A 14,118-nucleotide genomic window follows, 5' to 3' on the forward strand; every position below is an offset into this window, starting at 1 on the left:
AGTCTTAACTGAAGGTTTTATTTATCTAATGAGCTACACCTCCAGAACAGTGGCATTCTTTATCTGTCTTGTTGCCAAGATGTATTTTCTCCTCTTCTGTCCCATTCCTCCAGTTCTTTCCCCATCTGTTTTCCAGAACTTGTGCTACTTCATTCTTTCCTTTGTGTTAGCTTCCACAATTTCTCAACTGTAAAAGGAAGTAGAATGAAGTCACCATCATTCATGATGCATGGAGAGTGTTAACTTTGTGCTGTTATTTCAAAACTACTTAGAGATGAAAGATTTTCCTCCTTTTTTTCTTTATATACCCATTAAAGTCATCTGTTGGATACGTTGCTGTGCTTACTTACGTTTGTTGCTTTTGTTGTTGTTTTTGTTTTAATTGTTGTCTCTTAGGAATGGTTTCTGTAGAAGTAATAATTCTGTTTCCTGTCTCCCCAGTTATCTGGAAAACGAAATCTGTTCAAAAAGAGCCGTCCCACTACTATTTAGTGGGTGTATACGAAATAAGCAGTTGGGCAGACTTAACAGAGCACAAAGCTTACCCTTACAGTGAATACCTTCATCTGCTACCAGTATTCAGCTATGAATTCTAACCTCCAGTCACAAGACATAAAATGACTTGAAGTTTAGAGATCACAGTTTTAATTTTTAAAGGGGTATTAAGTATGTTTACATTTTAAGGTACACCTGGGGTCTTTGAAATATCCATTCATTTATATATATAAAATATATCTATCTATCTATATATATGTATATATAAAAAATATAGTTTTTCAGAAAAAAGATCTTTCTTACACTTAATAGGGAAATAGTCTCTGTAGCTGTTACATCAGATTTCAGCAAATACAGGCAAGTCAATGCAATTAACAAAGGCTTCCAAATGCTGTAATTCAGTATTTTAATATGTTCTTTCAGAGTAGTAAATGCTTTGTTGTTGGTATGAAACAGTGTAAATTATATTTTAAAAGTGCAGACAGTGATGTTACCAAAGAAAGGCACAGCATAGATTTACGACATAGTAAGTTTTAGCCTAAGGCCATTCTTGCTAACTGTGTTGCCTGTGGAACTTGAGATTGTTGGTGGGTTTTTTTTGTTATTCAAATGAGTGATTAAAAAATATGTGTGCAAATATGTAAAATAATACATAATGAATATAATCTACTGAATACATTCAAATTAAATTTAACAGGGCTTATTTAGATTAATGTCGAAGCATTTGTCTTAATAGTATTCTGATTCTGGCAATTGTTTTTAATGCTACTAATTACTTGATAGTATTATGTTCATGAGCAATGTTTACTTTTAAAGCAGAAGCTGAGGCGAAATGTGAATTTACTTGAGAAGCTGGTTATGCAGGAGACGTTGTCATGTCTGGTAGTGAACCTTTATCCAGGAAATGAGGGTTATTCACTTATGCTCAGGGGAAAAAATGGTTCAGGTAATATTTTTGCTACTCAATTTTTAAAACTATTCAGAATGCTCTATAAATAGTTGGAATGTGTTGCTATTGCTTACATTTAACTGTTTTGCTTCTAACATAAAAAAACTGTACTTCACATTTTCATTTTCTCTAATAGCATAACATAAATCAGTAGATAATGATCTTTGGATAGCCTTTCACTCTCTTATTTCCCCATAGCTTCATAACTGTTCCCTTTTCTTCCTGGTTCCCTTATTTAATTTATTTAAAATAAAATAAATAAATAAATAAAATTAAAATAAATATTTTATTTATTCATTTCCCTTATATAAGTTTTCTCACTTCAGGTTCCTTCTAAATAATTTGTTTCATTACATCCTATATCCACACCTGCTAAAAATCAGCTGCTTTCCATTTTGATCATACCTTCATGCCACCTAGTAGTGTGGCATGCAGTAAGAAGGTGCAGTGTCCAGTGAGATATAAAGGAACATTGTTTTCTAGCACAGTGAGAATAAAATCATGCTCTGGGAACTGAAATGCATATAAAAATTAATATAGTGGACAAAAAATTGGTGATTTTGATAAGCTTCCACCAATCCTGTTTTAGATTTCACTTTGTTAAAGTCTGAACATGAAAGGGAAAATAAAAGCAATGTTCTGTTTAAATTCAGATTCTGAGACCATTCGACTGCCTTATGAGGAAGGAGAGCTGCTTGAATATTTGGATGCAGAGGAGTTACCACCTATTTTGGTTGATCTCTTAGAAAAATCTCAGGTTTGAAAGTTTTGTTTTCAAAAATGTACCTAGTTCTTTGTACCTAGATACACTTTGAACTGTGAATGCTTCACATAGGTGATTCCAAAAACAAGGTGTAAAATGCTTGTGCATTTGAAGCTAAAATACTGAATACCTCAAATAATTTGTTGATAACTGAAAAAAAAAATTCATAGCAATGAGGGAGAATGGGATAGAAGGTTTTGCTGTTATGTAGGCTGACAGGCAACTTAGACTCTGTGCTCAGCAAAACGTTCTTTGCTTTTCATTGTAATGAAATATACGAGATGAGAATTTCTTAAACCTGCATTGCTCACATGTGAAAGAAAACATTTGAAGCTTGTACATGACATTTGTTGTAACATCTCTGATTTTGTAATTGGTATTTTTATCCATAGTATCAGTAAATATTGTACAATAAGTAACGTATTTTTTGAGGCTGGGGTTGAGGCACATAAGCAAATATTTGGATATTTACAAGTTGTTCTTTGTTTCTACCAGGTTAATATTTTTCACTGTGGATGTGTCATAGCAGAAATCCGTGACTATAGGCAGTCTGGTAACATGAAATCTCCAACATACCAAAGCAAGCACATTCTTTTGCGTCCTACAATGCAGGTAAGAAGTGTTTCATCTATTTCTCACTGTTACAGTAGTTACAACTCTTACTGAACATATATTAATAACTCACAAAGCTAACTATAATTGTGCCTTTCCCATCAGACCTTAATTTGTGATGTTCATTCTATAACAAGTGACAACCACAAATGGACACAGGTAAGTCAGCAGTTATTTTAAAACTTTGCAATGATGTGGTGAATATGCTTAGCTTAAAAAAATCTGATAAGCATAACTCACAAAATTTTGGATTTACTCAAACTGATAATGACGTGCATAGCGATGCATGCTATATGCTCCTGAGAGCTGTTGAATTAACTTGTTAGTATTATCTTCCCCTAAAATATCACAGAAAATGGTAGGAATTGCTAATAGAATCAGATCTTGTCTTTTGATAATGCAAAATGATGTTATTGGAATTACTCTAACTAGTTTACCTTACTTCAGTAATCTTCAACATACAACTCTGAAGCAGTAATTATAGTCTTTTAATACAATTTCTCCTTCAATAGCACATTGCTACTGATGTTATTACAGTAAAGAGAATCTTAAATAATTCTGATTGTACAGTTAAAGTTAGTTAAATGTTGTAAAGCAAGCAACCACTCATCTGTTTTTCAGAACCATAATCTTGCTAAACTACATTTCAAATTGTAATCCAAAGTCTCATGCAGCCCAGTGCGGTTGTGGATGCCCCCTCCCTGGAAGCCTTCAAGGCCAGGCTGGATGGGGCTTTGAGCAACCTAGAGGGAGGTGTTCCTACAATAGCAGGGGTTTGGAACTAGATGACCTTAAAGGTCCCTTCCAACCCAAAACACTCTGTGATTCTGTAATCTTTATGTCACTGATTGCTTGTCCATCAAGATAAGAGAAAATTGATTTCATTCCCATTACTGTGATGTAAAAATAAAAAGGGAAAGAAAAGAATCCATGCTACATTACAGTAGTTTCTCTTTTCCTTTTAGAAACCCCAACCAAAGCTCTGTAACTCTTAATGACTGCTGACATAAATGTTGGGTATTTTCTCTCCTTGAGTATAGGTCTGTATTGACTTGATGTGGAAGTCTTCATTTTTATGTTTATTAATAGCTGTGTGTATTACAGGAGGACAAACTCCTACTTGAGAGCCAACTTATTTTGGCTACAGCCGAGCCTTTGTGTCTTGATCCGTCAATAGCAGTAACCTGTACTACAAACAGACTCCTGTACAACAAGCAGAAAATGAATACTCGCCCCATGAAACGGTATTTTTTCACTGTGAAGCATGTTTCAAGTTCTTATGGGGTGTTTCAAAGAGAAACAAGCTGTGCTTTGCACAAAAACTTGGCCTTCTGTTATGCAGTGCTCAAATTAGTATCTACTTAAAAATCTGGAGTATAGAGAACAGTTGTGAAATTGAATCTTATTTTGAACTATTCAATTTTGTAGTGTTTCAGTAATAGGTACTGCAGTATGCTTTTTTTGTACCTGAAAACAAGTGTTATACTTTTTTGACATAACTCATTGTAAATAATGTGGAGTCCACTGCATACAAAATCTTGATATTGTTTCACTTCTGTGCTGGTGATTCGCTGCTTTCCACAAAAGCTTGAAATAGTTTGTTATTTTTTAGTAAAAGAGGTGTATTCACTGTGTAGAACTAAAAAGTACTAACAATCGTTTCTGTTTGCTGAAGTATATTTAAAACAACCAGTGGTGCTGATTAAGTGTAAATAGAGAAATCAGCCAGGCTGCTGTTAAAATTAGAGCATGATGGTCAACAAGCATTCCATCAGAAGAGTATGCAGGTGTTAAATGAGTGTCCAGGATAGCTGAATATGTGCTGAAAGATTGGGTGTGACGCAAAGAATGAAGAATAGTTCCCATGCCTATGAATTTCTAAATGCACAAGCAGTACACAAATATTTTGGCAGAATTGAAATCTTTGATAATATACTAATTGTATATTGTAAGTTTGTAAGTTTGATACTCGTTTTGACATTTTAATTATGTGCTTCAAAAATAACACCATTCTCAGCTCCAAAATGCATGAACAGAATACTGGTATTCTTAAGAATTTGAGATTGAGTTTGAATTATGCTATATAATTAAACAAATGAATATTTCAGAACCTGTTTTCTAGTCTCAATTAGCATTTCATTGCATGTTTTTGTGCTCATATGTTGACAGTGGGGAATTTCATGTGATGGATTTACAGACTTATCTGTCATCTTACCATAGGTGTTTTAAAAGGTACTCAAAGTCATCTCTGAACAGGCAGCAGGAAGTAGCTCACTATTCAACTCCACCTCAGCTCAGATTAGTTGACTACTTACAGAAAAAGAAGGAGAAGAAAGGAGCCCAGCAGTATGACCTCAAAATTTCTAAAGCTGGAAATGTGAGTCTTCTAAGACATAGGTGGGTGAGCTTCTTAGCTATTTATTTTAAAAATTTGCACACTAACACCATTTTGTTCATCTTCTAGTGTGTAGATATGTGGAAACAGAACCCTTGCTACTTGACTGCACCTTCTGAAGTGGATGTAAGTTTGATTGTTACTTTTGCACTTATTAGCAATTGTAGTCAGTTGTTTTATGAGGGGGAAAAGGAAGTAGCTAAATATTATCCAATATCAAATAGCAATAATTTAAAAAAAAAAATTGACAGTTGAAGTGGAATTTTCTTTAGGATGAAAACATTGGAATACACTGCAACTGCACTGTGATAATTTGGATAAGATCAACAGTGCAAACTGACCTTTAATATTGTTCATCTGTGAGATTGTCTTCAAGTGTCTATTTGAACTTGTCTTGATAATATGTTAAAAAAATAAGGAAAGTATTTTAAAAGGAGTTGCTGCTCAGCCTGCTGGAATTTTTCTTTGTAATGTATACTTTAGGACGTAGAATTATCTGTTTAAAAAAATTGAAAATGGTATTGAAAATATTCATTGGAAATTCTGCTCATAAGTCTGTATGCATTCTGATCTTAAGGACATGCCTATTCTTGACTTTTGGCACTGTATACTACTAGCATACAGAAGGGGTTGGTAGAATAGCCAGGATTGTAGCTTTGGGCTTAGTAAAGATGGCAATGCACATCACTGGTCACATGATGCTATAGTTTTAAGTCACACTTTTGTTAAGTTTAACATAACAAGTACGGTGTAACAATAAATGTAAGGATCTCCAATAAATGTAAAGATCTCCAATTTAACTTTTCAGAATGCTAAATACAGAGGGTTGTACTCACTTTTTGAAGGCTTTAGCATTATCCACTTCAAACGAAGAAGCTGTGCTTGGCTGACATTAACTTGGGCCAATATGATCATTAGTTTGGGGATTTTTTTTGTTTCTGTTTTTTTTTTCCTATCTCCATTTTAAGGTGGAAAAATATGCCAAAGTGGAGACTTCTATCAAGCCTGATGACTCACAACCAACTGTTTGGCCAGCACACGTGAGTAATTCAGACCTTTTACCAAACTTTTCTGTCCCTAGTTAAAATGTCCCTCATTTTAGTAAAATCTAAATCAATATGGGAATAATCTTCCCTCTTCCAATGTAATTAACCTTACACGTGCTACATGTGTTTGGAAACATTATTATAGAAACTTGTAATTTCATACCCAACCTCATACATATGATTAGTGTTGTAATTTCCTCAGGTTTACCAGAAACACAACGGAAAGCAATTTTAATCTCCAGATTAATGAGCTGTTACTTATAGTAAATAAATATAAGAATTTACAGGGAACAGTACTCCAATCAACAAATTGCTTTCTTTATGCAGATGCTGTTTCAAAAGAGATTATGTAGTATTAAATGCCTCTTACAGAAAGCCCTTTCTGTGGTGCTGAAGTTAAGCCTTAAGATTTGATGCAAATTGCGTGATTTGATAAAGAAAGGTCATTTTAACATAATTAGTCATAAATCAGTTCATTAATTCTTCCTAATTTCTGAGGCATTATTAACAGTATCTTTATTAACAGCATCTATCAAGTGTCTTTTCAGCCTCGTGTTAGGAAAAAGTAAAACTTCCCTATAAAACTTCATTTTCATCTCTGGCATTTTATTTAGAACTTCTTTTTTTTTTCACTGCCACTATTTTTATAATACTTTGTACATGTGTTTACCTGGACTTCCTTTCGACATCTAACATCATTGCTTTAAGATTTGCAATGTTATGGTATTTATTAAGAGATGGTAAATGTTTTTTTTTCCCCCTTTTTCCTCCTAGTTTTTGTAGTAGCAACTATATCCCTTCTTATATGTTTATTTATGTTTTGTGTTGCATAGGACTGGTTTATTTTACAGGCTCTTTTTTGATACTGTTTTTGTAAGATTTATTTGATCTTTTTTTTTCTGTCTTCTAGGAAGTAAAAGATGATTATGTGTTTGAATGTGAAGTTGGTAATCAGCTGCAAAAAACAAAGCTGACAATTTTTCAGTCTCTTGGCAATCCGTTGTACTACGGTAAAATTCAGACACTTAAAGGTGATGATGAGAGTGACAGCTTATTAGTTCCACCACAGTAAGTTGTGTTCTTTTAATCTGTGCTGTGATCCAACAAATGAAAAGCAACAAACACTACTTAACATCTTCTGGCATGAGAGCATTCAGGAGATAGAAATCAGATTCAAGAGGCTTTTTTTGTTTTGAAAATTTCAGCTAATAAACCTCATTAAAATAATTCTGATGAGAAAAAAGATATTTAAGATATGATGTTGGTAGAGTTCTTTTATAAGAAGTCTGAATGCTCTTATATGTTAAAACTGTGTTTTAAGAAAAATCTCCAGTTGTGAAAATGTTATGCCTCATCCTGCCAGACATGGTTAGCATGTGTTTCACAATGGTTCTCACAATTTTAATCATTCTGATGAAATCTGCCAGATGCTGTGAAAACATAAGACTTGATTATACTACATTTACCTTTATATAGAGAATTTAAGGCTGAACAAATGAAGGCAGTAAACATGAGCTCCCAGAGAAGTTTAGTCCTGTTTGTAATACTGGTTTGAATCTGCTATTGTTAGCTTCAGTTTTTACAAAGGTTCTCAATTCTTAGCTCTTCTTGTTGTATGTGACACTACCTTACATGGGGAAATCTGTGCAGCAGAGTAGGCAGGGAGCAGTTAGCTTGAGTAATCTTTAGGTCAGTTAAAAAAAGAAAAGAATTGTTATTGTTGTTTGGCATATAATTGCTGTGTACTGCTTTTTTTTTGTTAAAATCTAAGGTTCTTTCTGTACTTAATACTGATCTACTTAGAACAACAGATCTAGTTTACAGTTGTGTAATAACACTAAGAGTGAGGAGGAATTTTTTTTTTCTTGAATTAAAACATTAACAAAAGTAATAAGATAGTTTGCAAAGCAGGAGCATTAAACAAAAGAAAAATGCTTGATTTTGGAAAATAATTGGAAACTGAAATTTGGACTTGTGAAATCAAGCAATGGAAACCAAAAGTTGAAGAACAGATAGGGCTGGTTTTGACATACAAACATAAGTACTGTATGGGTATTTCTGTGTTTCTGGGTTGGTATGTTGATTTATTCTTTTCACAGTAGCAATGCTGTAGTAGTTACTCGCTTCCATTTCTTTTAAAGAAAAAGAATTTTGTATTCTACCTTTTACTTTGTAAGTAATTTAAAGGCACCTGTATTAGACAACATGGACGTATTGTAACCATGGTTACGAAGCTAAGTTTTTACTTCAGGTACTAAATAATACCCAGTCCATCAAATGAGTAAAGTATCTCTTGTCTCTGAGAGAGTCTAAGAAGAGAATAGCATTGATATTCTTTCAAGGTTCGTAATTATAATAATCACGCTATTTTAATGCAGTTCATCACTGACAATGTTTTTTATTTTTTTACATTTCAGGTTCCTCATTGGTTCCAAGACTGATGCTGAAAGGTAAATTGTATATGCAACAGATATTGAGTATACGACCAGCTGAATTGATGCCAAATAATTAATTTTGTTCCTTTTTGCTATTATGACTGTTTATGTTGTATTTCTGGGAATGCGCAGAACAGATAAGCAAAATAAGAGGAATTAATTATTATGATAATAAGTGGGGTAGCCTGCAGTTCCCACATTTAATGAGCAAGGAAATATAGAGGAAAACAAGTGTGTGGTATGGCTTGTCCCAATATCTAAATTCCAAGCATGTTGTTCACTGTTTGCATTGTTATTCTTGATCACACAAGTCATGATAAAATTCTGAGAGCTCCTGCAAGGAATTTTGTCTTGAGATTTTGTGTGGCAAGTTAGCAGTCATGGAAGTTGTTAATTTCAGCTCAAAGAGTGATACAGAACTTCATTTATTTATGTTTTTTTAATGCTGCTCATTGTTTGTTTCAGCTTTCTTAGAAAAGCAAATACCAAAACAGCTCTCCAGTGTATTTAGGTTGTAGAATGATTGGCGTAGCAATGCTGTCTGTCATAACTGTGTGGTAGCAAAATAAGGATTTCTTTGAATATTTACCAGCATGCCTGATGTTATTGGATGTGTGTGTACCTTCTTGCATACGAAAGCAGAACCTTTAAAAAGCAGTTTCTCACAGTGCTAATTGCACATTTGTGCCCTCTTAGAAGACCTTCATGTGGTACACATGCCATAACTGCTTCTTGTATGCCTGGCAGGAGATGAATCCCAGATTTCATAAAAAATCGTAAATAATACATTTTATTTTAGTCATTTATTGATCAAAAATACCTATTTGCTTCTCTAGATCTTTTGTGCTGATAGAGGCTTTTGTTGCTGGTGCTGCAAGCTGAATTGAGGAATTGTTGGTTGAAAACCAGCACAATAGTAATAATACAGGAGTTTAGTTTTGATCAGTCTTATGATTGATTTCACATTTACTGTTCTGTCCAAATCTTTCTATCAGAATAAGCAGTTGGGTTTCAGGTGTAGAACAGGAAATATTAGAGGTGGAAGAGGGCAGGGCCACTGTTGGGGTACATAGCTTTTTATTACTTGTCCCATTTCAATTTTGGATTGTCTAGGTCCTAATTGAAGAAAAGGTAGGCTGCCTCCTTTTCTCTGTTGTTAAGCCTTGGGCCCCTGCTTATGGCAGGATATTACATCAGTATTATACCAAATTAAGATGCAGTTCATGGGTGTCCAACCTTTTGGTTTGCCTTGGCTGCATTGAGTGAAAAGAAATTGTCTTGGGGGCCCCATAAACACAGGTCGCTCTGAAAGTAATGCCTCCTGTTTATTTTCATGGAAACTACAAAAGATACAGAGAGCAATGTAACAGTATTTAACAGAACAAATTATCAGCTACAAAACACTGTTTTTCAGCAGAATCACCACCATTAGTTGTGCATTTTGCCAACCTTGAACAAGAGCCTGCATGCCACATGTGTGAAAATCTGTACCAGTGGAGGTGACCTGCTATTGCCACTGCTGAAACACACCACCCATCACCTCGTTGTGTTCACATCCACTGTTTGGTCTCCAATAAACGCTCAGCAAGCACTGATGAATGTTAATGGCTGTAGTTGTTTTTTTCATGCAAGCATTCAGTTCCAAACCTTTGCTTCATATGCACTTCCATGTCAGACACCATTCTGTCAGACTTGGCCTTCTTCTGCCATCTGTCGCACAGCAACAAAACGTATTTGAATGTTGATGAGAAGGTTCAGCCTCTACTGCCATACCACCAACATCTGCCTCTGTGTCATGGGCTAACAGTAGAAGTATTACCTTCAGAGCAGCCCTTGTAAAATTTATAAGATAGTTAACGTACATTTATAACATTACAGAAAGAGCAACAAAAACAAAACTAGTGGGGTATTTGTGAAAGTAATGCATCAGTCTCGTTCAGTGTAAGCAGTTGCCATTCTTAGTGAGTTCTCAGGGTGTTCATCAGAGACCTATGAAAGTTTCCTCTGCTTCAGCCTTGAAAACAGTTGTTTACAAATGTATGTACTGCCAAAATGCAATGAATAAGTGAATAAGGCATGATTGTGAAGGGTGGGATATGTTTCTCTGGTAAGATAGGTCTCACAGAAGCTCAGGCTTTATGTGGGAAACTGCTTTATCTGAGGAGCTGTAGTTGGCATTAGAAAGAAGAATAAGAACAGAACCCAGGAGCGTATGTCCTTATGTGTGTGTATTTTACATGGATATGTATTTTAAGTCCCTTTTATGCATAGTTATATGTTTATGTATCATCTGTGTTTATATTATTTTCAAATTATTAATCTTTTAAAATTTTTTATGTATTTGTTCCTTTCAGAGTGGTGAACCAATATCACGAGTTGGTGAAAAGTGAAGCTAAGTGTCCTGTGAAAATGTTTCATAATTCAGGTGGATCAATCAATCTTAGTCATCTTTCTCCAGGGAAGGAAATGGAAGTGAGTTTATTGAGCTGAATATTTTTTGTTCGCGCTTGATTATGGAATTATTAGAATTCTCCTCATTGTTCACATTTGTATGTAAAATAATGTAAAAATTCAAGCTGAATTAATTTTAAACGCATTGCCATAATCATCTATGGTGCATATATTGAGGAAGTCAGATGAAAGCACTTTTGTTTTTACTATTCAGTAATTGTGTATTTTAGCCATGTCTTTTTTTACAGTAATCTATATTAGAGTTAGCTCCAGTGGTTCAATGCAGCTTTTTTCTCTATTTAGATTAACCTTTCCCAGGGCAGTATAGTACAGTGCACCTGTTTGTTATATAAAATGCATCAGTAAACATAAAAGTAAATACAGTCGCTGAACTTTTCTTTTACCTTTAAAACTTATTTTTCCCTTAATTTTCTCAAATAAATCTGGAGGTGCATATGTTCATATGTATGCATCTGTTAGAAATTTCCTACATTCCTGAACTTTCATGCTTGTTGACATTGCCCTGTGCCTTTCTTATGCTGGCTCTCTTGGTGAGATTCAGTAGTGTAACTTCAGCTAGTAAATGAATTTGTGTCTCTTGTGGCTATTTGCGCTGCTACATCTTTCTACTAAATAACTTCTCTGAAGTGCCACAACCATGCTCTGAGAGCTCTTTGTGTCAGCCAGAAGAGCTGCAGCAGTTGCAGAAAAGAATGTGAGTGTGTGTTAGTGTGTGTATACGCATCTACACATGAGTGTGTACGTGTGTACGCATCTACACACAACTCACACACTGCAAAGTCATAGAATAACTTAGGTTGGAAGAGTCCTTCTGAAAGCCATCTCTTCCAGCTGTACAAGCCCCTGCTGAAGGGTGGAAGCAAAGTAACTTATTTTGCTTTATTTAATGATCTGTTTTATTTTGAATGGAGCTTTAGTCTTTATTTTCAAAATGGAGAAAGGAGTCTTCAATAGTAGAAGATAAACTAATGCTCAGAACTTTCCTCAAAGTAGTCTTTTTGTTAGCAATTAGAAATGGGGTGATGTCTCTTTTTGCTGCAAGTGCGTGGAGGCTAAGCTCTCCAGAAAAGTTAATTCTGCACAGTAGTGGTTGCTCTGCTTTCTTAACCTGTGTTAATCTAAGTTAGGCCTGCAGCACTGAAATGTTCTGTTTGCTTTACTGAGAGCTTCATTTTCTAGTTGCAGCTTGTTTGTGGATAGCAGGCTTGTTTAGGCACCATTTTCATTTATTGGATTATAGTCTGTATATGTAAATGTGTTTCACTGAGTCTTTTGATGATGTCAACTATTGAAATTATGGATTTAGGGTCTGTTGTGGGTGACTAAGAACTATAGATTTGATTTGCTGAAGTTGAATTGTTTTTAAACACCCTGATAAGGATGTTAACAGAGAAAAAACAAAAACCTAGCACATTTAATATAAACAGGCTAGGGAAATTATGATCCCACTGAAGTCAGTGAGAAAATATATTGATTTGTATGCATTCAGGATTTTCCTGAATGTATTCAGATTCCTATTCCAAGGAACAGAGATTTTCATTGATTGGAATAGCAGATGTTTGCAGTTGGTGAATGAATGAAATAACGTAATTTTTCAAGAGTAAACTGTCTTTTTATTCAAGTGCACCTGTCACTTACATTTGTGAAAAGTTACAAAGAAAGACTTCAGATTTGAGAAAAACAAAGTCCTTAACATTTTTCTTCTCAGTTTAAATTTTTCTGGAAGTATAGAGTTTCTTCTTGATGGTAAGCACTTTATCTAAAAAGGACTTTTTGTAGCTTATTTTCTGAATAAAAAAAAAAAAATCCTGAAATGTTTTAAGGATATTCTATCATCATTTTGAGAATTCTAATACCAGTTAACTGATTTATGTTATCTGTCAAATATATGGAAGCTCACATTATTGCTCTGGTAGTGTTAATTTCTCTTTCCCTCCTAGCAGCCCGAAAGTATATCAGGCTCTGTTCAGTCTTCAGTATTGGGGAAAGGTGTAAAACACCGACCTCCTCCCATCAAATTACCTTCAAGTTCAGGAAGTAGCTCTTCAGGTAATTATTTATCCACTTGAGCATTTCCATGCGTTCTGCTTATTGTAAAGTGATATGCTGACCCTTTAGTAAAGTTTTGCATTTTAAAAGTCAGTATCTTCTCTGTGAAATGAGATTTTTATGCAGCACTTTGTTAATTTCTGGTTGTGTCATTCACAAACGCATATCCTAAAAGATACTTGAGTTATCTTGTAGAACAAAAAGATATTTTAATTTTGTTTGTTTGCTTGTTTTCAGGTAATATCTTTAGTCCACAGCAGTCAAGTGGCCATCTAAAATCCCCAACTCCTCCACCTCCTCCACCTTCTTCTAAGCCACCTGGTCTTTCTCGGAAACAATCTATGGATCTTAACCAAGTTAGCATGCTCTCTCCAGCTGCCATGTCTCCTGCGAGCTCTTCACAAAGTGAGTCACGACCTAAATTCTCCATTAAATCTTAGGCTTTTGCATAAATGCTTCCTGAGATAAAACTTCTTAACCTGTGGAATGATTAAAGTTAAGTGTACAGTGTACCCTAAATTGTATAAGTTATGCAGCCTTAGGCAGGTCTCTTGTTCACTGTATGTATTTTTATGTTTATTGTAACTGTGTTCGTTTTTTCTGTATATATGTATGCACCCTTTGTGTATACGTTTTAATACCTTTTATGCAATTAGTATAATCTCCTCTTCTATGAAAGGCTGGTAGATGATGTGATGAAATTCCAAAGTGTAGATTTTTCCTCCAGTGTAAAAACAGTATGTTAGATCAGTTTGCCTTGACATAATTTAAGCATCTGATTTTTTAAATGTTATAGGAGCTGATGCAGTTGTATCTCTGTGTATGTATATAATCTGATCAGTCCCAAGGTGGTGATACAATAAACTATAAGATGATTTTTTAAAACACTCCTACACTGTTTT

General features: G+C 34.6%; 1 protein-coding gene across 14 annotated transcripts in view; it reads left to right on the plus strand.

Annotated features, from left to right (window-relative positions):
• SUPT20H (SPT20 homolog, SAGA complex component) overlaps positions 1-14,118 on the plus strand; it is a 35,685-nt gene that overhangs the window by 11,133 nt on the left and 10,434 nt on the right. For 8 of the 14 annotated variants that reach the window (XM_090132829.1, XM_090132880.1, XM_090132844.1 and 5 more), the window contains exons 6-18: positions 1,312-1,441; positions 2,098-2,201; positions 2,703-2,819; positions 2,925-2,978; positions 3,924-4,063; positions 5,040-5,196; positions 5,284-5,340; positions 6,183-6,254; positions 7,171-7,328; positions 8,678-8,710; positions 11,050-11,167; positions 13,108-13,216; positions 13,454-13,621. In XM_090132829.1, the coding sequence (XP_089988955.1) occupies positions 1,312-1,441; positions 2,098-2,201; positions 2,703-2,819; positions 2,925-2,978; positions 3,924-4,063; positions 5,040-5,196; positions 5,284-5,340; positions 6,183-6,254; positions 7,171-7,328; positions 8,678-8,710; positions 11,050-11,167; positions 13,108-13,216; positions 13,454-13,621 (1,417 nt within the window). The remainder of the gene's footprint in view (positions 1-1,311; positions 1,442-2,097; positions 2,202-2,702; positions 2,820-2,924; positions 2,979-3,923; positions 4,064-5,039; positions 5,197-5,283; positions 5,341-6,182; positions 6,255-7,170; positions 7,329-8,677; positions 8,711-11,049; positions 11,168-13,107; positions 13,217-13,453; positions 13,622-14,118) is intronic. The other 6 variants (XM_090132831.1, XM_090132896.1, XM_090132878.1 and 3 more) reach the window with 3 other exon arrangements.

Source organism: Phasianus colchicus, chromosome 1 (genome assembly GCF_987193195.1).
Source record: "Phasianus colchicus chromosome 1, bPhaCol1.hap1.1, whole genome shotgun sequence".
Lineage (NCBI taxonomy): Eukaryota > Metazoa > Chordata > Aves > Galliformes > Phasianidae > Phasianus > Phasianus colchicus.